This window comes from Oncorhynchus clarkii, chromosome 30 (assembly GCF_045791955.1).
Source record: "Oncorhynchus clarkii lewisi isolate Uvic-CL-2024 chromosome 30, UVic_Ocla_1.0, whole genome shotgun sequence".
In the NCBI taxonomy this organism is placed as follows: domain Eukaryota; kingdom Metazoa; phylum Chordata; class Actinopteri; order Salmoniformes; family Salmonidae; genus Oncorhynchus; species Oncorhynchus clarkii.
The window spans coordinates 16,329,970-16,352,032 of record NC_092176.1 but is presented as its reverse complement, the minus strand read 5'-3'; the positions used below and the strand labels follow the sequence as shown (position 1 = coordinate 16,352,032).

Genomic DNA, 22,063 nt, shown 5'->3' with positions numbered 1-22,063 from the left:
TCACCATTAATCCAAAGGCTTTTGTTGATGGCCAGACAAAGGCTCCTAAGTCCTGGAAATGCTACTGCCCTGAGAAACAATCTTGCCTGAGCATGCTGAAGAGTATGGACACAAATGAGCACACTCAACACTCAGGACCTGACACATATAAAGTCACTTAAAAATAAATAAATACAACTTTTAAATTTTCTCTTTAAAAATTAGCACATTTAGAATTTGTATTGATTGATATGCCTTTTAATGGGGGGACTCATTTAGTGGATTACATTTTGTTATAGCCTACATTATATATTTATTTTGTACCTTGATTAAAGGATGTAATAACTCATTGAAATATCTTATTGGGTTTATGTGTTGTACGAATGCATTCTGGAGTTATTGGTATATTCTGTCTCAATTATTTTTGTGGTGATGAAGGTCTGTGAATGCACTCAACAAATATGGAGACTACTCGTGTCAGAATATGATTGGTGCTGCTTTAAAGCAAGGCAAGCTCAACAGTGACCCCATGAGGAGCACACTGGAATTTCTAAAATGTTATTCATAGGATTTTGTTAATTATAATGTATATATACTTCAAGAATACTGTGTGCAGAGTAAAACTGACATTCCTTCATGATCACCAATGTTATACATGAATTACATTACATTTGCTTTTATCAACATTCAATAGAATAGGATGATTTAATAGGACTCATTTTAATAGGACAGAAAATGATTCTGCATGTTCAGACTATTTAGTGATGTTTTCTTTCCTGCAGTCATTGTCTCATTGCTTTGTTTTATGGGAATATTTCCTGCCATAATGTCAACCAATCAACATGCAAAAGAGGCGTAACTTGATGTAGTGTGGATAATAGAAACAACATTGTGAGCAGTTCCCATTCAGCAAACATTTACTGGGTTCTATGGGCTAGTAGTTAGTAGACCAACTGGTTTCTATGAGTGTTCTGGGTGAGTAGGCTAATTGAGAGTAACAAGAACAGGAGAGCTTTGCTGGACCTGTATTTATATAACATGAACCCACCAGTAAGAAATTCAACCAGTGAACTCAGTAATGGAATCAGTGATGGTGCCGTCCAGGGTTCTGAACTGGCAACAATTTAACTCAAAGAAGTCATTCTCTCTGTAACAATCACTCGTTGCTTTGTCTATAAATTTGAAGCCTATGATAATGCATCACAAAACTCTCTAAAATCAATGACTTTCTTTTAATATCAAAATGTAACCAGATGCCTCAACATATCGCTATTGTTACCGCTTTATTCACTTTTTTCATTCATCACGAGCATAGACAACAGATGGCGCATTTCCTGTATAGATTGTTTTACCACATCACAATTACTAATTTCCTACACTTTATAATGCAATGATTACAGTGTAGGAGGTGAAGTGTCTGTTTTATTTCTCAGAATGCCCGCAGTCATTCCCCCGACACGAAAGCTACGCGCCTATCAATAGTCTCTCTTCAGCACCACCCTTCATCCCAACCTGCCCCGCTCGTCTCGAAGGATACAGGGGAGTGACGCAGGAGGATAGAAGGAAAAACTGCGCCGAACCTCGAAAGAAGGATTGGGTAGGGGGTGCTGCAATAAGAAAAAATATGTACACCCAATTGTAAGTCACGGATCATCCGTTCCCTAGAACTGAGACCGAAGCACGTCCTGTCTGGTCAGAGGACGTGGAAGCCAGACTCACCTGTTATCTATTTTACGCAGCCACCCACGAATCTTTTGATGGATGCGAATCGAATTTGGACAATTATTTGAGGTAGGCAAAGGTTAGATATTCGTGTTGACTTTTCTTACCGTGACCAGTAGACATATCCTTCCTCGAGTCAATTGAACAGGTCTAAACCTTGAAGCAGGTACAGGCCACTCCATCGGTAGAATTAGAAAATAAACGAATTTAATTGATACCCATTTTGACAACCTGTTTTTTTCTTCTGCGACCCCGGATTTATTATTTTCCAACTGATTATTCTATTCAAATGGAAAAATAGGTTTGGTTATAGGCTATTGGTAGGTTAATTCATCCATTGTTAATTTGCATCAGAGGGGAGGGTTCGCCATATACCTTTTCGTATACTTTTTTGATCTTCAACATGAATTACCTGCGTCGTCGGCTGTCGGACAGTAATTTTATGTCCAATTTGCCCAATGGGTACATGACTGACCTACAACGCCCTGACCCGCCTCAGCAAGACCCTGCAATAGTGTCGCCTGGACCACCAGAGAGGCGTATGTCTACCAACCAGCAATCTGAGGGCACTGGAAGCGGAGCCGGAGCTGGCTTTTTATCCTCCTTTACTAAAGCTGTCAAACAAACCACTGCCGCTGTCGCTGAGAAAGTCACCGAGGTAGCAGACAAAGCAGGCGTTGCCTCTGGTGCCAAGATACTCCTGGTTATTGATGACCAACAGACAGACTGGTAAGGAGAGTGATGTGTAAGGTTAGACGCCATTATACTCAAATGTGAGCCAGTAGCCTATGCTTCCAATAAACAGGTCATGATTAGGCTATACTTAATCTTTACTATAGTCATAACACACACACGTATGCATATAGAGCGAAACAAAGTGAGTCTAATACAGTGTACATGTCAAAGACATGTTATCCACAGTCATTACCTAAACAGGACACAGAAATTGCTCGTTTGCATCACCAGCGCATTCCAGGTGGTCTCGCGTGTGCCAAGCATGGCAAACGAGACTATGCTACATATTCAGATGATTATGTCGTGCCAAATAAGCATGCATAATATACCATTTTTAGAGTTTTTGGTTTTCTTAAAGGGATGGTTCACTCAAATTACACATTGGTTTCCTTTCCCTGTAAGCAGCCTATGGACAAGGTATGACCGTGTCACACCCTGGCCGAGAGCTTTGACTTTTGACTAATTTCAGTACCATAGAACCGACTACAACACCCTAGGTTTACACCAAGAGCAAAGAGAGCAGGTTATTTGAGAATGGGCTTGAGTGGAAATACATGAAAGGTAAGTCAGAGGCAGGTAATAGGTCAGACACACTGAGAAATATGACTGTCTACTTAGCACCTCTGCCTAGCTTTGGCAGTTAAAGCTGCTATATGTAACCTTTTGGGTAACCTGACCAAGTTCACATAGAAACATAAGTTCTTGATTGTCATTCTCATTGAAAGCAAGTCTAAGTGGTAGATCTGTTCTATGTCTGCTATTTCAATGCTTCCCGATCTTAAGTTTTGTTTTGGCGTCTTTTAATTTCGGTTTTGTACACCAGCTTCAAACAGCTGAAAATATTTTTTTTGTTAATGAAAATAGGGGTTTAGATGGTACAATGATTCTCTACACCATACTTGCTTGTTTTGTCCCATTTAACTGAAGTTAGACGAACTATTAGAATTTTAGCAACCAGGAAATGGCGGAGTGATTTCTACACAGTGAACCTTTAACTTCTTGTTGTGCATATAGAACAGTTTTACCTCCAATTTACTAAATTGAAATACAGCAGGCCATAAGGTGGCAGTATCTTTTTTGGCTTGTGCCTGCTGTAATTAAAGTAAGCTAACTGGCAATCTAATTTGTAGTACGCCTTTGTTGATACTTGGCATTAACTGGATAACTAGTGTAGCTAGCAACATAAATAACAATTCATTCATTTTTAGAATGAAGCAGCTGCCTGCTAACTGTTGAGAGTCAGTGGATTAGCTAGCTAGTTATGTTGTGCTAAATAGTGATGCTAACCATTTAGCTAACTTTAGCTAGCAAGCAAACTGGCAGTATGGGATAATGGAGAGCGAATTAAAATATGTATTAATCTTAAAATAGCTAGCTTGGTAAAGCATTGTGTGCATTGTGCTTCTGTTACCCATTCGTTTCATATGCCAGCCAACTAATGCGCAGTTGCACATTATCAAACTGAATCTAACAAAAACATTTTTTATTCAAGCCCAAAACTCCAATCCTCAATGTGAAAGCTGTAAAGTCTTGCTCTAGATGTTTATATTTATTATGAAGCGTTATTGTTGGTTAGGAAGCTCATTTATTTCTTCCCCAATTTGGTATTTTATCATCAACTATTTTAGCGTCGCAACAAAATGGAGGGATACATAAAACACAATCAAATTTTAATCAAACAAAAACAGGTTTAAGTGGATGGAAAGCATTCCCATGATAACCTTAATTTAAATAATCTCATCCAAGTAATACTTCTCTCCACAAAACCAAGGTTTCCACTGTATTGCCCACCGCAAACAGTTTATAAAGGGGCAGAGAAAAACAGTGAGCCAATCACATCACTCAATTAATCAAGCAATAAACAAGCTCTCAGTTAGGAGCATATGGACAGCTAGAATTTGCACATCATGTTCAAATCATCTGTAAGTGTCTTTGTTGAGCTTCACACTCAATTTGAGATACTTGTGTAAGATACCATGACGATGTATTGTTCTAAAATAGTTCATGTTTTTCTGTTTTATTTGATGTACGTACATCTCACCATCATTTGAGTATGCTTGTGTGGTAGGATAGCATTAAAAACTCCTGTCCAAAGTAGGCCTAGTTGCTATGCAAGTCAAATATATTTCTAACCCTCTTGCCTCTCTTCTCCATAGGGTAAAGGTCTTCAAAGGTAAAAAGGTTCATGGTGAATTCGACATTAAGGTGGAACAGGTGGGTTGCTCTTGCACCTTTGTTTTTTTCATTGTCTCTTTTCCCTGTATAATTATTTTGGTGACTGGTTTTCCCATACAAGCCATTAAAGACTTGCTTTTTAGCTTGACATTTTTGTAGATTAAAGGGGTGTTTGCTTGAAATAAAGAAGGACAATTTAGAATAGAGTTGATTTTATATTTGAGTCATTTAATAGATGCTGTTATCCAGAGAACCATATAGTAGTGAGTGCATACATTTTCATATGTACTGGTAACCCATGGGAATTGAACCCCCAACCCTGGCATTTTATGTGCCATGCGCTACCAACTGAGCCACACAGGAGTTGGAGAGGTGATTTTAGGTAATACAACACCCAATGAGACTCACAGGTAACCTCATGATGGGCATTATTGAGTGTAGGGATTGAAGCACACAGATAGACAACCCTTGCATCTAGTGACATTATCAGACTGTACATTGGTGCTGCAGACCTGCACTTACTATATGCAATAAACAATGAATCAAAGAAAACACAAGACATGAATAACATATTAAGTTGACTGAGAGTTGGATAATCATTAAGTGTGATAATATGTTGTCACTTTGAATCTGATAACAATATCTATGGAAAATAAGATGATGTTATGTGGGACCCCAAAACATTTATACCCGGTGGTGGAGTTAATGCTACCATCTGTGCTTTGTAAATGAAGACTTGAAAAAATGTTGGGATTATTTTTTCTGCCTTGTGGCATTTTCCATGTCTCCTATTTCTGTCTTCTCCTTTTATGTTGCATTAGAGTGTTTCCGCTATGTGTGCCATGAGTCTCTCAGCAGGAATAGCCCTGTGCAATGAATGTCTCATTATCTGCAGAGGTGATAGTCGTTACCTTGTACAATCTTCATAGTATTTGGGGACAAAGCCATTGAATTAATACGGTAAGGTATTCCACACAATCTGTCTTCTAGATCCATCTGTCTTAACTCTATCATCTAATTTAATCACGTCTGACAAACGTCGATTTCTGGAGTGAACTATAACCTTAGAATGTCACTGTTATTATAATCACAATGCTGTTTGACTGGGATTGCAACCTGGTCTCAGAGCATTTCGTATTATTCCGTACAATATGTTACGAATTTGAAAAACATACAATATGCTAAGAGTTAGGGTTAAGGTTAGGGTTAAGTTTATGAGTTAGGTTAAAGGGTTAAGGTTAGGGTTAAGGGAAGGGTTAGCTAAAAGTGTTAAGGTTATGGTTAGGCGAAGGGTTCGCTAAAATGGTTAAGGTTAGGGGAAGAATTCGCCAACATGCTAAGTAGTTGCAAATGAGCTAAATACCTTAAATTGTCTGGGATGAGACTCAAACTCGCAACCTTTGGGTTGCTAGACGTTTGTGTTATACGTACACTCATCCAGCCCTACCAACCACCTTACTTTAGTTTTTGCCTTAAGTAACCATCTGTCTTATGTAACTATATGAAACTTAACATATCATACTAAATGTAGTATCCCAGATTTACATACAGAATAATACAAAATAATCAGAGACCAGGTTGGGGATTGACACTGATGTTTTCCATTCAGGCTGACTTCTCTGAAATCAACTTGATAGCTCATGCTACGGGGGCCTATAGTGTTGATATAGAAGCAATCCGGAATGAAACCAAGGTCACCAAGTAAGTCCACTGTACATCCTTTGAATACAGTGTTCTACATGCTGTTTAAAGGCTGAGTGCATTCAAAAACATGATTTTCATGTGTTTTATATTTCCACACTATGAGTTTAGAATAATGCTGTGAAATTGTGAAAATTCTGACAATGCCTTTTTAGTGTAAGAGCTGCTTGAAAATACCTGACATTTCTGCCTGTTTTGGTGGGATGGAGTTTTGGTCTGCCTGGTGACAGTCCTAGCTAAATTCTTGCTTGAGAAATTGCTCTTGCTTGAGAAAAAGCTATTTTTGTTTCTTTTTGACTATTTTAATTGAAAACTGTCACAGCAAGTTACTTAATTGTTACCCAGAAATGATTTGATATTGAGAAAAAAACTTCTGCAATGGATCTTTAAGATAGTTATACATTTTTTAAAAAGATCATCAGTGTGTCATGATTTGCTGATGTTACAAGACATGCAGGATTTCTTGCAAGTTTCAAGTACAATACCAGAATAAAATGTTCATATGTCTGTCTGAATATAATGTATTGGTAATTTGTGGAATTGTTTTGTATTTTCTATTTTGCAAGATGTTTCAGGCCTGACTTTGTGCTGGTTAGACAGCATGCCTTCAGTATGGCCAAGAATGGAGACCACCGACACATAGTGATTGGGTTGCAGTATGCTGGTCTCCCAGGTGTAAACTCTCTGCACTCTGTCTACAACTTCTGTGACAAGCCATGGGTGGTAAGTAGTGTTGCCCGGTATACTGAAACATATTTTTTGATGCTAGAACATAAAAAATGGTTTGGTACTATAATTTTTGTTACTTTCGGTGCTTCTATCAAATGTGTCTCACGTTGTCTAGTAATTGAGAGAGGATCAAGTCTGTCTGTCAGCACAGCCGATGTCCCCTTTTAGAGCAAGTACACCGTGCCTGCTCCACTTAAGGAGTCCTTATACATTCTGGCAGAACTCGACTATGCGAAATGAACATCTGTGCTCGCGTACTCCCTAAAGACCTTCGTTGAAAGAAGAAAAAAGCGGCAATATTACTGTTGTTTGTCCCTATTGAGCCACCGTAGCAATAACATACCCAGTAACACTTTCTCAAAATAGGTAGAATTAATCTAAAATAAATCCAAAATCTATATTTAATTTAGACGATTTTGCCGAGGAGGTCCTTTTACATCTATCTAAGATGTTTGGTGCAGTATTTCTCAAGTGGAAAAATTTGCATGAAAACTAGTCTTTTCTCGTTGAATGACAACGAGCACTTAATTGAATAATCCCGTCCATAGCTCCCACTCCTACTAGGAGTAGTACTATTGACCAATCACCGATGAAGGGGCGTAGACTTTGGCTACCGAACCTTAACTTGAGTCAAGAAAACAAACCCTGCCGAAGACCAAAACTAACCAAAACGTCAGAAAATGTCAGCATAAAATATGCGCAAACTGTTTAGTCTGGGAAGCATACGGTAAGCTTAACTCATTGCTAGTTCTAGCCTGTCCTGAGGAACACCTGCACAGTCTGGGCTGCATCATGTTAGCTCCCCACTCCATTGTGCTGCAGAAAAGTTAACACACTTGAATAATGCAACATGGCAAAATGTTGCAATTGTTAATTACTGTTCCCAAAACAATGTCGTTTACATGCTAAGAACACTTTCAATGCAAGATACCGGTAGCTTCCAGCTTTGTAGGCTAACTTTCCATTCTAGCTTACAGTTGAAGCTAATATCAATTCACTACCCTACTTCTACAAGATGATTTCAGTGGTGATTTTAGCATGTACATTTTTCTGTGGGGCAAAAAATATATATATTATGTAGACGTATTCCAGTAAAGCCAATAAACAACACAACAGTAAACAATACATTAATTGCACTATAATGGTGACAAACAGTGCCACAAACTGTTAGGGCCTACATAAAGCTGTCCCAACAGCAGAGCTTTCTTTTTAGCACCATGGAGTGAATTCTTACCACCCTATACCTCACTATCAGCTGAGCATTGTCTGGCAGCAAAACAGTTAATTCAACCTAATTTATTGACTTGAAAAAAAATATAGCTGATATGGCTGACTTGCTTAAACAAATGTTGTTTCTACTGACAATTGAGATGTACAAACTATGGCATAAGGGAAAGAGGCAATTCGTAATTTCGATTAAGACATTAATGAGCGAGCTAAGACGGACCTAGTCAATATAATTATTTGTTCAGCGCTTTTGAAATGTACAGTGACAGAATTCCGAACATGGGCCGTTCTTACAGTGTTCTCCCTGCACACCAAGTCAGAACCATAGGATAAGTAGAGGGGGAATATAAGCAGACAATTTAAGCTCTTAAAATATTAAATGATGACATTTCTCTAAAACAGGCTATAGGCCTCATGTGCACCACCAAGTCAGAAGTTATGAGGGGGAAAGGGACCAAATTATTAGAGTGAGGCACATGGGCTACTAACAGCTAACTACACAACATAGACTTTGTATTACTTTCTTAGCTACAGTATACATATCTTCCTGGCATATTACATCATTTATGCAGCAGCACACAATACCTTTTTGGACTCACCTTGTTGTGCCTTGCTCACTTGAACAGGAAGGTGGCGTGGACTTGTGGGCATATTCTGTCATCAGAATTTGTCATCAATGTCTGGCGTTCTCTGGATTTATGGTTCTTTAAAGACAACTGGGAACTGGAAAAAAAACTAGGTTGAATCATGAAATCAGTGATCTTCAGAAAGAGGCCAGAGTTCCCGACTTCTCAGATCTCCCAGTCGGAGCTAGAGTTCCCAGTTGGCTTGAACTCACTGAAGTCTGAGATTTCCCAGTTTCCAGTTGTTTTGAACGCGGCAGAAGTCATGCTGGATTGATTGCATGGCCAATGTATTCAACCTTTTCTGGCCCGTGGTGTTGCATGTGAATGTTTATCCTTTTAAGCTTGGAAGAGGGACCCTTTTACCCAGACTTGGACCACACACCCTCTCCACTGAATAGCAGGCTAGTTAGTCACTGATTCCGTACAAACCACTCATTGTTGAATTTGCGATTTCCAACTTGTTGTGAAATGTTTATGTCAAATGACCGATGAGCACCAAGCCAATCACGGTGCAACTACAGAACATTACCAACCCCTACACTCTGTATTTTCCGCTGGCTGCCCCACCACCTCAGAAAGCACTGTACTAGGCTGAAACACCTGCATTTTGGAGCTGCCTTACTCAAGAAAGCAAAAAAGAGACCATGTTTGTATGCCGCTTTATTAACTCAATTATATATATTTTTTACATTGTTTGCAAAATGATATGTGACATGTATTAATGATAAAATAACATGCAAAACAGGCAACGGCTAGCCCCACTTGCCCTGAATGACGGGTCGCGACTGGCTGATTTCAAAGCGGATTGTCACCAAAAACCATACAATCATTGCAAAAAACGTTATTCATTCACTTTGTCTCCCTCGCCTCAGTCACATCTCTCCTGTTTCTCTCGCTGTATGTGAATGATGTCATTTGATCTTAAAGAGACAGTGCACACTTTGATAAAATAAGAGATTGCTTCTTCTATACAAATGTTTTTGATCAGTATAATAAAATAGGTCCCAAATAGAAAGGAAACAGAACATTTTTCATCTGTATGAAATCAGCCAAAATAAGCTCAATAACTCAATGCATGGACACATTCCTATTGAATATGCATTCACCTGTATTGTGAATAGGCCTAGTCTACAGCTTGATTTAATATTCAGATTAACATTATGTAGTTAGATTGGTAAAAACAAAGTCAAATTGTTTGTATGCTTGTATAATTGATTCATTAATACATACATGGCTGTCTCTGGAAAAATTGACATCAAACATTTCAAATGTAATGATATTGAACTCAAAAGATCTGTCTGGATCTAGTGCCATTATGTGACTTAGGCTAATACGCCTTCTTTTTATGCCATGGTATCGTTTTGGTATCCTTTTTTATATTGTTTTGGTATCGAGTATCGTGATGGTAATCGAGTATTGTGATACTAAACCTGGTATCAGTATCGAAGTCAAAATTCTGACAACACTAGTGGTAAGCATGGCAATATAAAGCAGGTTAAATTGTTTATTTCTTGAGCTAGACAGATCATGACTATTGATTTTACTGTAAAGGTAATGTATTTTCTGTATTATCATGTCTTGTTTCAGTTTGCTAATATGGTGAGATTGTACAAACAACTGGGACCAGAGGAATTCCCACTGATCGAGCAGGTTTACTATCCCAACCACAGGGAAATGGTGGGTGTTCTGCCATCTGCTTCTCTCTACTCCTCCCCCACCACGGCATGGCCATGTCCTCACACTAAACAGACCTAAGCACAGACTATTAGGTTGCCCCTCTGTTTGGATGACACACATGCTTCTGTGGCCAGTAAGAAAAGGATAAAGGAATAGCTAGTTCACATCTATTTTCTCAGATCTAATTACAGCGATCAATCTTAATACTGGCTCAGAGTGCATGTGTACAGGTCCTAGTTGAGCCAGAGTGGGTTTGATTATTCCTGTGCCCTACGGATCCCCTTAGAAGCACTGCACTAAGATCAGTGTCTGCCTGTATTGCCGCAGTGCTGTCCCCCTCCATGACTACAGTCGCAGGCCTGCTCTCGGCTCAGCTCGCCTCAACGATCAACATGAATCACTCCATAATCACTCCAGTTTTCCTTTTCCTTTTTGGGCTCATGCTGGCCTCGGCATATTTCACTCAATGAAGTAGATGTACACTACCTTTCAAAAGTTTGGGGTCACGTAGAAATGTCCTTATTTTTTTAAAGAAAAGCACATTTGTTGTCCATTAAAATAACATACAATTGATCAGAAATACAGTGTAGACATTGCTAATGTTGTAAATGACTATTGTAGCTGGAAACGGCAGATTTTTTAATGGAATATCTACATAGGCGTACAGAGGCCCATTATCAGCAACCATCACTCCAATGTTCCAATGGCACGGTGTGTTAGCTAATCCAAGTTTATCATTTTAAAAGGCTACTTGATCATTAGAAACCCCTTTTTCAATTATGTTAGCACAGCTGAAAACTGTTGTCTGATTAAAGAAGCAATAAAACTGGCCTTTAGACTGGTTGAGTATCTGGGTTCGATTACAGGCTCAAAATGGTCAGAAACAAAGAACTTTCTTCTGAAACTCGTCAGTCTATTCTTGTTGTAAGAAATGAAGGCTGTTCCATGCGAGAAATTGCCAAGAAACTGAAGATCTCGTACAACACTGTGTACTACTCCCTTCACAGAACAGTGCAAACTGGCTCTAACCAGAATAGAAAGAGGAGTGGGAGGCCCCGGTGCAAAACTGAATAAGATGACAAGTACATTAGAGTGTCTAGTTTGAGAAACAGATGCCTCAGAAGTCCTCAACTGGCAGCTTCATTAAATAGTACCCACAAAACACCAGTCTCAACGTCAACAGTGAAGAGGCAACTCTGGGATGCTGGCCTTCTAAGCAGAGTTGCAAAGAAAAAGCCATGTCTCAGACTGGCCAATAAAAATAAAAGATTAAGATGGGAAAAAGAACACAGACGCTGGATAGACGAGCTCTGCCTAGAAGGCCAGCATCCTGGAGTCACCTCTTCACTGTTGACATTGAGATGGGTGTTTTGAGGGTACTATTTAATGAAGCTGCCATTTCTCGGAACAAGAATAGACTGACGAGTTTCAGAAGAAAGTTCTTTGCTTCTGGCCATTTTGAGCCTGTAATCAAACACACAAATGCTGATGCTCCGGATACTCAACTAGTCTAAGGAAAGATTAAGATGGGCAAAAGAACACAGGCGCTAGACAGACGAGCTCTGCCTAGAAGGCCAGCATCCCGGAGTCACCTCTTTACTGTTGACATTGAGACGGGTGTTTTGAGGGTACTATTTAATGAAGCTGCCATTTTTTAGAACAAGAATAGACTGACGAGTTTCAGAAGAAAGTTCTTTGCTTGTGGCCATTTTGAGCCTGAAAATCGAACACACAAATGCTGATGCTCCGGATACTCAACTAGTCTAAGGAAGGCCAGTTTTATTGCTTTAATCAGCACAACAGTTTTCAACTGTGCTAACATAATTGCAAAATGGTTTTCTAATGATCAATTAGCCTTTTAAAATGATGCACTTTTAGCTAACGTGCCAAAACGTGCCATTGGAACGTTGGAGAGATGGTTGCTGATAATGGGCCTCTGTACACCTAAAAATCTGCCGTTTCCAGCTACAATAGTTATTTACAACATTAACAATGTCTACACTGTATTTCTGATCAATTTGATGTTATTTTAATGACAAAAAATGTCCTTTCTGTCAAAAAGAAGGATATTTCTAAGTGACCCCAAACTTTTGAACGGTAGTATACAGTAGATGTTTTAATTACAAGGGTTCTCACTCAGTTGATTTCACTGTATCATCTTATCTATATAGCCCATTAACACTTGATGTGGCTTTCTTATTTAGCTGTATCCTGACTCTTTTAGCAAAGAACAGCAACTTTGAGTTTATGGTTTACTCAATTAGCAATTTACTAAGAAACTCTGTGCTGCACATTCTCTTTAGTCAAACAAACCTACATATCTGGAGACTGTGTAGTATGATGTTTGCCAATGGAGGGTGTTGTGTTGTCTTTTGCTCCAGATCACCACTCCTGGTTTCCCTGTGGTGGTGAAAATGGGCCACGCCCACTCAGGGATGGGGAAGGTAGGATAGGCCTGCTCTTGTTACTGTTTTAAATGAGATAAAGTAGGCCTGGATCAGTGTTTATGCTTCACAAGTAATTACTATTAACATAATCTATTTCAATCGTATCTTTACCCTGTAGGTGAAAGTGGACAATCAATATGACTTCCAAGATATTGCCAGTGTTGTTGCTCTGACCAAGACCTATGCCACATCTGAACCTTTCATTGATGCAAAGTACGATGTCCGCATCCAGAAGATTGGAGACAATTACAAGGCCTACATGTGAGTGAAATAAATGAGCTCCTTGTTGTGGTGTGACTGAGGTCAATCCATTCTACAAATTTCCAAGCTATTTAGCACAGGCTACAGATCAAAGACCAACAAGATCCATTTAGACTGCTTATCCCAACATTGATGTGAATTAGATGATCAAGAGAGAACATGCTAAATGGTAGATCTTGTCTTTTTAACAGGCGGACATCGATTTCAGGGAACTGGAAAACCAACACTGGTTCAGCCATGCTGGAGCAGATAGCCATGTCAGACAGGTGAGTTCTATCACAGACTTGGCCTTTGTGCATCACACAGACAGCTGTGTGTTTCCTAGTTAGTAACAGTGTTCTCCAACATTGTAGGTATCGAATGTGGGTGGACTCCTGCTCTGAGGTGTTTGGTGGTTTAGATATGTGTGCTGTGGAGGCTCTGCATGGGAAAGATGGCAAGGATTACATCATAGAGGTAAAGGATTAGAAGTAATTTTAACTATTTACATGATGTTGCTCTTATACCTGTGTAGTAACACTGTATTTACACTGGTAACAGCATTGTATTAACATGTCATTTCCCCCCCTCGTTCCCTCAGGTGGTGGGCTGCTCCATGCCCCTGATTGGAGACCAGCAGGATGAAGACCGTGCACAAATTGCAGAATTGGTCGTCTCCAAAATGAACCAGACAGTCCCACACATTTGTCCCTCTCCTGTCCGCCCCACAGCTGCACAGCCCGCACAGGTGACAGACACACTGTTGCTAACCACAACTCAGTTTATTACACTTAAAATGAGTCAACAATTGTCAAAAGCCGTGTGTTTAGATGAGTGGTCTCTTTTGTTAATTGGCCAGTATATTTGGTCAATTGATCAACTAAAAGTGTATTTGTAACCCATTAACTCTGTGTCTCATTATAATATGTTGGCCATTCAGAAAGCTGCATCCCCTCAGCCCATCTCACAACCCAAAGTGCCACAGGCTCAGCAACGCCCTCCTCCCCAAGGTAAGAAAATGGCTCTATATTAAGGCCCCAAATCCCATTGCTTTCACTGTTGCTTTTGTTCATTAGCTGGTAATAAGATAGCTACATAGTTGTTTTCAAATGACTGCTTGATAGGGACTCTGGACTCTGGATAAACAGTGCTCTGTCTCCTTCAGGTGGCCCACAACAAGCCCCCACCAGCAATATAGGCCCTCGCCAAGGCTCCCCCTCCCAGCAGCGCCCCTCACCCCAAGGCCAGTCCCCTGCCCAAAGCTCCAACACCCAGAACCCCTCTGCCCAGGCACCACAGCAGGCCAGACAGGCCAGCCCAGGAGCTGGGGCCCAGCAGCGTCCCCCAGGGCAAGGGCAGAAACCCTCCTCTGGTCAGGGCTCCCCCCAGAGATCCATGAGCCAGGGTGGCTCCCCTCAGAGCCAGAGGCCACAGCAGTCAGGACCCCAGCAGCAGCAGAGACCCCCCCCTGGAGGCCCGGGCCAGAAGCCCACAGGGGGCCAGCCCCAGCAGAGGCCCCAGCAGAAGCCAGGTCAGCCCGCCAGGCAACAGTCCCAGGGAGGAGGTCCCCAGGTTCCACAGCAGCAGAGGCCTCCAGCCCAGCAAGGTCGCCCCGGGGCCCCTACTACTCAGCAGCCCCGCCCTAGTGCACAGGGCCAGGGAGGCCCCGGAGGGAAACCCCCTCTGCAGCAGAAACCCCAGCCCCCACTGAAGCCCAGCCATGACCACCCTGCTATGGGAGCCACCCCTCCACTGAAGTAAGCAAAGCTTTCCTAAAATATTCCAAAACATTCAAAACAATATATTTTTTTCTTAGTGTATCCCACCTGTATTACTCAATAGCTTAATATTTCAAATCAAATCCAATTGTATTTGTCACATGTGCCTTACAGTGAAATGCTTACTTACAAGCACTTAACCAACAATGCAGTTTTAAGAACAATACCTAAAAACAATGAGACATAAAAGTAACAAATAATTAAAGAGCAGTAGTAAAATAACAATAGCGAGGCTACATACAGGGGGTACCGGTACAGAGTCAATGTGCGGAGCACCAGTTAGTCAAGGTAATTAAGGTAATGTGTACATGTAGGTAGAGTTATTAAAGTGACTATGCATAGATAATAACAGAGAGTAGCAGCAGCGTAAAGGGGGGGGGGGGGGGGGGGGGTTGCAAATAGTATGGGTAGCCATTTGATTAGATGTTCAGGAGTCTTAAGGCTTGGGGGTAGAAGCTGTTTAGAAGCCTCTTGGACCTAGACTTAAGCCTCTTGGACCTAGACTTGGCGCTCCGGTACAGTTTGCCGTAGGGTAGCTGGAGTCTTTGACAATTTTTAGGGTCTTCCTCTGATACCGCCTGGTATAGAGGTCCTGGATGGCAGGAAGCTTGGCCCCAGTGATGTACTGGGCCGTACGCACTTCCCTCTGTAGTGCCTTGCGGTCGGAGGGCGAGCAGTTGCCATACCAAGCAGTGATGCAACCCGTCAGGATGCTCTTGATGGTGCAGCTGTAGAACCTTTTGAGGATCTGAGGACCCATGGCAAATCTTTTCAGTCTCCTGAAGGGGAATAGGTTTTGTTGTGCAATCTTCACGACTGTCTTGGTATGCTTGGACCATGTTAGTTTGTTGGTGATGTGGACGCCAAGGGACTTGAAGCTCTCAACCTGCTCCACTACAGCCCCGTCGATGAGAATGGGGGCGTGCTCGGTCCTCCTTTTCCTGTAGTCCACAATCATCTCCTTTGTCTTGATCACGTTGAGGGAGAGGATGTAACAACCTCCTGTTGTTTTTGTCATATGTAATATGACACCAGTCAGCCACACAGGATGCTCTATCTATCTCACTCCAGATAAAGATGGTTGTATAACTGATGAGAGCATTCTGTGTTCCAGATTTAGCTTTAATTTATTTTTATCTCCACCATGGAGACTGATGTGCATGATCCTGTTATTCCTGTAGGCTAGATATTGAGATAAATATTGAATTTGCAAATAATCTATGTTTTGTAATGGGATATGTTATAAGATCGCTATTTGATCGACATTACAAATGTTTGGACTGGGTGTGCATGAATCACTCATATGCATAAGTCTTGTGGACTGTTTCTGTATCATGTAAAATCATGCTCAAAGGAATGTTTTTTTCACACTTCGTGTACTGCACACTATTCAACAAGCCCTTTTCCAGTGACTGCCATCATCTAGAATTTCCTGCACTCCTTCAACCCTTTTTTTTGTTTGTCAAACCTTGGGAATTTGTTGTTGCCTATATGTTGTGCTCCCCTTTATCATTGCTCTACAAAATAATTTGCAGAAACGGTAGAAGTGTGTGTTAAAAGCTTTTACAATCAAGCATGTGATTATGTGCATGGCTGATCAAGTTTAGATTCAGATTATTCTTCACAGGATTCAACAATAACATGAAATATGTCCAATTTCAGGAAACACTGAAAAAGTAATGAATAATTGTAATGAAAGACATGGTGACTATTACTTTTCCATTGAGGATCAGGAAATTACAAGGACTATTTTTGATCATGCTAGATTTGATGGTCTCATTGACGAGAGGTTGGTATTAAATACCATCGGGTATGACCATGTTGAATTTCTTTGTAATTCTCTGGTGATGAATGAAAAATGAAGTTTAGTTGATACATCCTTTAAAACTGGAGCAGTGTTCGCAGAGAAAGGAAGAGAGGAATTGCTACTAGGATACACAACAGTAGGTGTTTGTCGTTCAAAGGTGCTCTTTGGTATAGGGGTTAATTGGTCATAAATAAAAAAAACAAGGAAGACCAAGGCACTCGTCATGTCATTAAAATACCTTTATCATTACGTCATGTTCAATAAAACAAAGATTTAAAAGAGCAGTGTCCCTTAGTGCATGTGATAGAGTGCCCAAATGTGGAAGGAGTAAGAGAAAGTGTTATGTAGTAGATTAGGACGGCATCAGGAATATGGCTTTAACAAGCTATTAACAGTCAAAGCTGCAGACAATTCCTTCAATTAATTTCTCTTCGTGCCCTCCAGAACTTGGAACCCTGGTCAAAATCAAAGTTGAAAAAGGAGCATGCCATTTGTCATTCACCGATCAAGTTGAGCTGATCAATGCACTGAATCAGTTATGTAATTAATTATATTACATACTGAAGGAACTTGTGTGTCTCTCTCTCTTTCTCTCCTGCCATACCCTAGTCTTACCATTCCATGAGTTTGCTGCATGACGTTAATAGCCTCTTCCTCTCCTCTATTGCCATTTCCTCTCTTTATAGCAAGTCCCAGTCTCTTACCAATGCCTTCAACATTCCAGAAACCCCAGCCCCGCAGGCCAGCCTTAGCCAGGATGAGGTGAAGGCTGAGACCATACGCAACCTACGCAAATCTTTTGCCAGTCTCTTTTCAGACTGAGAGATGGAGTAAGCCCCCCTACCACACCGACAGAAAGACAGACAGACTGAAAGACAGACCCTTCCCCGCCAATGCGCAAAGGACCAACAGGACTTCACCTCCCTATTATGGACATTGATGTACATTGATGTGAACATTCATTATAAAACATTCACTGCCTATACATTTCAAGACCACACATAGAATATAATACAGATAGGTTTGTTGGTGTCAGTCTGAAACATTCCCAGTCACCTTCACATTCAAAATTATTTGTACACACACACACACACACACACACACACACTTCTCTTGTTGTTGCACGTGTGTTTAAATTTCTGAAAAAAGGGTGAAGATTCTTGTCCCTTTATAGATTGTGTTGTTATATAATGGGACAGTGGCTGTTTGTATGGTATGTATTGAAAGATATCTGCTTGGTCATCCTTTGATCATTTTGAATGTTTTTTATGCTAATAGTGGGATCAATACACTGGTAATCTTCATGAAAGTGTTGCCAGTTTTCTGTTGTTACTGTAAAATCATAGTGACACATTTGACCAACTTTTGGTTGGCTCTCAAATGAACCATCACAGTAGGTCACTTCATTGTTACAGTAAAGCAACACTATAGCTGTTTGAGCTACCCATTTATTCTAAGTGATGTTGCTTTAGATGCATGTCAATAAAGGAGGTATGGTTGCAGTTTCAACCACTCACTTTGGCGCTTGTAACCGTGTTGTCACATGTAATTAGCTAGAGTAGTTAGCATTGCAAAAGTATGTGTTATTTTTGTGAGAATGCCGTTGCTGCCTCCCTCTCCCTTCTCCTGTTACATTAGGACAAAACCCCAATAGCACTCATCTTGGAAAACATGCCTTACACAGACACAGAGTTCAGTCAGATCAAATGGTATTGTCTCAGGGATGTCCTGGTGATTGTGACACACTCGTGTCAGGAGTCAGGTCTTCCATACGTTGCACTGTAATTAGGATAATGATCTACTGCAAATGATAGTAAAAGCATGTGTTTTTATTGAGGTAGAATGTATTTGTTATTTGAAATGACCCAAGAGATGTTTTTTTGATTTTAATGTCAGATTGCAGAGACACAGCCGTCTTAGTGCTCTATTTTACCAGCCCACAAGGGCCTGGAATGCTGCTGTCTCTGTGAGTGGAGAGTGTCTGGGTGCCTGTGCTGTCTGTCCCCTGGTTCCCAACAGCGTCACAGCTTGTGAGCAGGAGGCCTAGTCCAAGGAAATGCTCAGCCAAGGAATGTCCCATGGATCATGTAGGCAGTGTAAAATAAACGCACTGGGATTCCCCCTGTGGGATATAGCACTGCATTATACTTCTGTTTGATTTTCTACTCATAACACTTTCTCCCCAAAATATCAATCAATGACCCCTTTGATAATTGGTCAGAAAGAGAGCCCATTGCTGAGACCTCTTTCAAGGGCACTAAACATGTCTTCCAAAAAGAGTGTGTTCCATGTCAACATGGCAATATGTTGTTTTGGAGCCAATTTCGGAAAGTCCCAACCTCCTTGCAGAACCCTGTGCATCTGCCCCTTTGTGTATCCACAGTGACCCCTTGTGATAAGTGGTGCATAAACGTGTTCATGTTGTTCTGTAAAACTGTCAAACCAAATAGAATTGTTGTATAGATAGTGACATACAAATTATGCAGATTCGTCACGCCCCCCCCACCCTCCCCCCTCCCGCTGACGTGCTTGTTAATATTTTGTGTGTTTTCAATGAATACTTGTGGATGTTGGTTGTTGATTTTTGGCATTTCTGTCATTCATTTTTTGGGGATTATGCCCTTTTTAGTACTGGCATTTATGGTCATGGATTATTTCTACTTTTTGAAGAAGCTTTTTTAACTTCAGTTTCTCTTCTATTCAGGATTACATGTCTTTGGTTTTCGAACGTCTATTAAACTTCTTATAATAGGACTCAATGTAAATCATAACTCGGCAAACAGAATTGTCATGGTATACCATTTTGTGTGGATCACAGAAACCTCAAATGATACCTCCTACAAATCTGTGAAATTGACTTGTCTAGATGAAGGCGTGATTGGCATGCATTGTTACTGTTTTACTCTGCCCTCTGCCTCTGCTCGTAACAGAGTGGTATGCTCTCCCTCCTATAACTAATAGCTATGTTTGGAGTTATAATCCTCCTGTGGGTTATACATTGGGGTGATAATTACAACAATCTTGATGAATCCTATTTGTTGACATTCATAGACGTGTTTGTTGACGTGGTACATGTTTCTTTTAAATGTTTACATTCTTTTTAATGGATATATTTGAATGTATGTTTACAATTGGTAGGCTATGCCTTTTTCCTTTGGTAAAGTGGTTTTCCTGTTTTCTAAATGCAGATGTTTTATTTTGGAAAGGTTTTTATCTGTTATCTGCACTATGAATTTCTGTGAAATTGATTGTCAATATTGATGCCTGCCAGATGTATAAAATAAGAAATCTATATATGTATCTAAAATAAACAACAATGAAGAGGAAATATTAAATATATTGTAAATCATGGTGGAGTGTTAAAATACATGTAGAAACGTATAGTTGATGTTATTTGCAATGTAGCTGAATAATTATGTGAAAATTACTATGCTATCAACATGTGCACATATTCAATAAAGTTCAAGACCAATAGTAACATTGATTAAACATTTTCTTTGTTATGTTCAAATGAGGAATGATTCAGATAAAGGATAACTTATCATTGAGTAGATATGACATCAGCAAGCCCAGTGCAAAACTGTGAATAGCCAATGGCTCATTTCCTCTGTGGAATGATAGCATAGTTGCATACAGTACACACAGAGAGATAAGCTATTCTATACATAAGGTTTGACTCAATAATATTGGTGTAATAAGGTTTAGCTCTACCAATGTGACCACAAGGTGGTGCAGGGTTGCAGTCTGACTGACCAGCCAGTGGAAGGCTCAGAGGCCTTTACAGTATGTACTGTGAACTTTACCACACGCACAATGCACCAAAATGAGATCCTAGTTTCAAAATACAGTACCTAGAGTGGAGTGGCCTAAATGATTATTTTCTGATAATGTCTTTCTTATCATATTGTTGTAAGGACAGAAATAATGTTTTATTGCTTGGATAACATGTTATAAGAGAAAGATATATACAGAAAATAGAATACCACAGGTTGGCGCCACCTTAACAGGAAGGAATGCAACAGGCTTGAACCATATTACAGCAACAAATGAGCTGTAGAGGATATTCTAAACATCTGGTAACCTTGTAAGATTTCTATTTTCATGCATGATATGCCAGCTATACGAAATGGATAATAAATGTAGTATGGTGAGACGTAGGATATACGATTTGGTGCCAGCATTACTACAAAATACTATCCACTTTCAAATTATCCTATTCATTAAAACTGAGCCAGCAAGCACAGAAAATATCCAAAGCTGATCATGGCTTCTTTTTTTATTATTACAGTGCAACATGTGTGTTCATTCAAGGCTAATATACAGTACAAGCAAACACACCAACCCTGTAAATTCAATAGGAATGTCTTACCAGACAACAGCAGCATTTACCCCATACGGCCAAATAGATCTAGATAATATTGTTATTCTTGGTCTCTTTACTCTGGACAGAGGACTTGCTTCATGGCTTGTTTGTTTTAAGCTTTATTTTGTATATTAATAATCCAAGTACTCCCTTGAGTGCTCTTGCTGTGACTTGGCTTGGAGAAAAGGTTGTTAAGACAAAGTCAACCCATGGCTGTGTTGCACAACTGTCTTGTAAAATAAAAGTCCCTGAGCTCTGTCAAAACTCCATGGTTGGCCCATGCAGCAGAAGGACATAGCTAGGGAAGGATGAGGGAGTTCGATATTTTAATTACACCGTGGATCAATTTATGTTTCCCTTGAAAGTTTTCATTATACACTAGTGTGTCTGGAGTGCAGAATCCAATTTCTGCAGGATGTTATATGGGTTCTAACCGGCTAACTTTTTCTGAAAGGTCACACAGGATTTTAAAGCTCTGTCTGCCTGCATTTCTTATCTAGATACTCAGAGCGCTGCTGTTTCCAACCTCACTATACATCTTCTTAAATATCTGATGACCTATAGAGAGACCTTCATCTCAACAGTGATGAGATGATTTCATGTTGAATAAGTACTTGCACAAAATCCCTCTCTGATCTCCTGGCATACAAATGGCATAGTGTCGTTTACTGCTACCTCTCCACCTCTCGAGTTGACACAATATGACATGAGAATCGCACTGACAACCACATGATGTAGAGTGGAGGTGGAGTGACAGTGACATATGAGATGTTGTCAACCCTATCTATCAGATGGAAGAAAAGTGTTTATATATGACAAAATAACACACATTCAAGTGCAACATTTTATATTAGTTC

The 22,063-nt window shown here is 40.2% G+C and overlaps 1 protein-coding gene across 1 annotated transcript; it reads left to right on the top strand.

Annotated features, from left to right (window-relative positions):
* Positions 1-1,421: 1,421 nt before the first annotated feature.
* Positions 1,422-20,318, top strand: LOC139390024 (synapsin-1-like). The gene is made up of 13 exons (XM_071137131.1): positions 1,422-2,430; positions 4,593-4,650; positions 6,221-6,312; positions 6,879-7,035; positions 10,482-10,571; positions 12,953-13,015; positions 13,137-13,279; positions 13,471-13,545; positions 13,633-13,735; positions 13,860-14,006; positions 14,199-14,268; positions 14,424-15,015; positions 17,530-20,318. The coding sequence occupies exons 1-13, from the start codon at positions 2,105-2,107 to the stop codon at positions 17,663-17,665; spliced, it is 2,052 nt and encodes a 683-aa protein (XP_070993232.1). The 5' UTR covers positions 1,422-2,104; the 3' UTR covers positions 17,666-20,318.
* Positions 20,319-22,063: the final 1,745 nt, after the last annotated feature.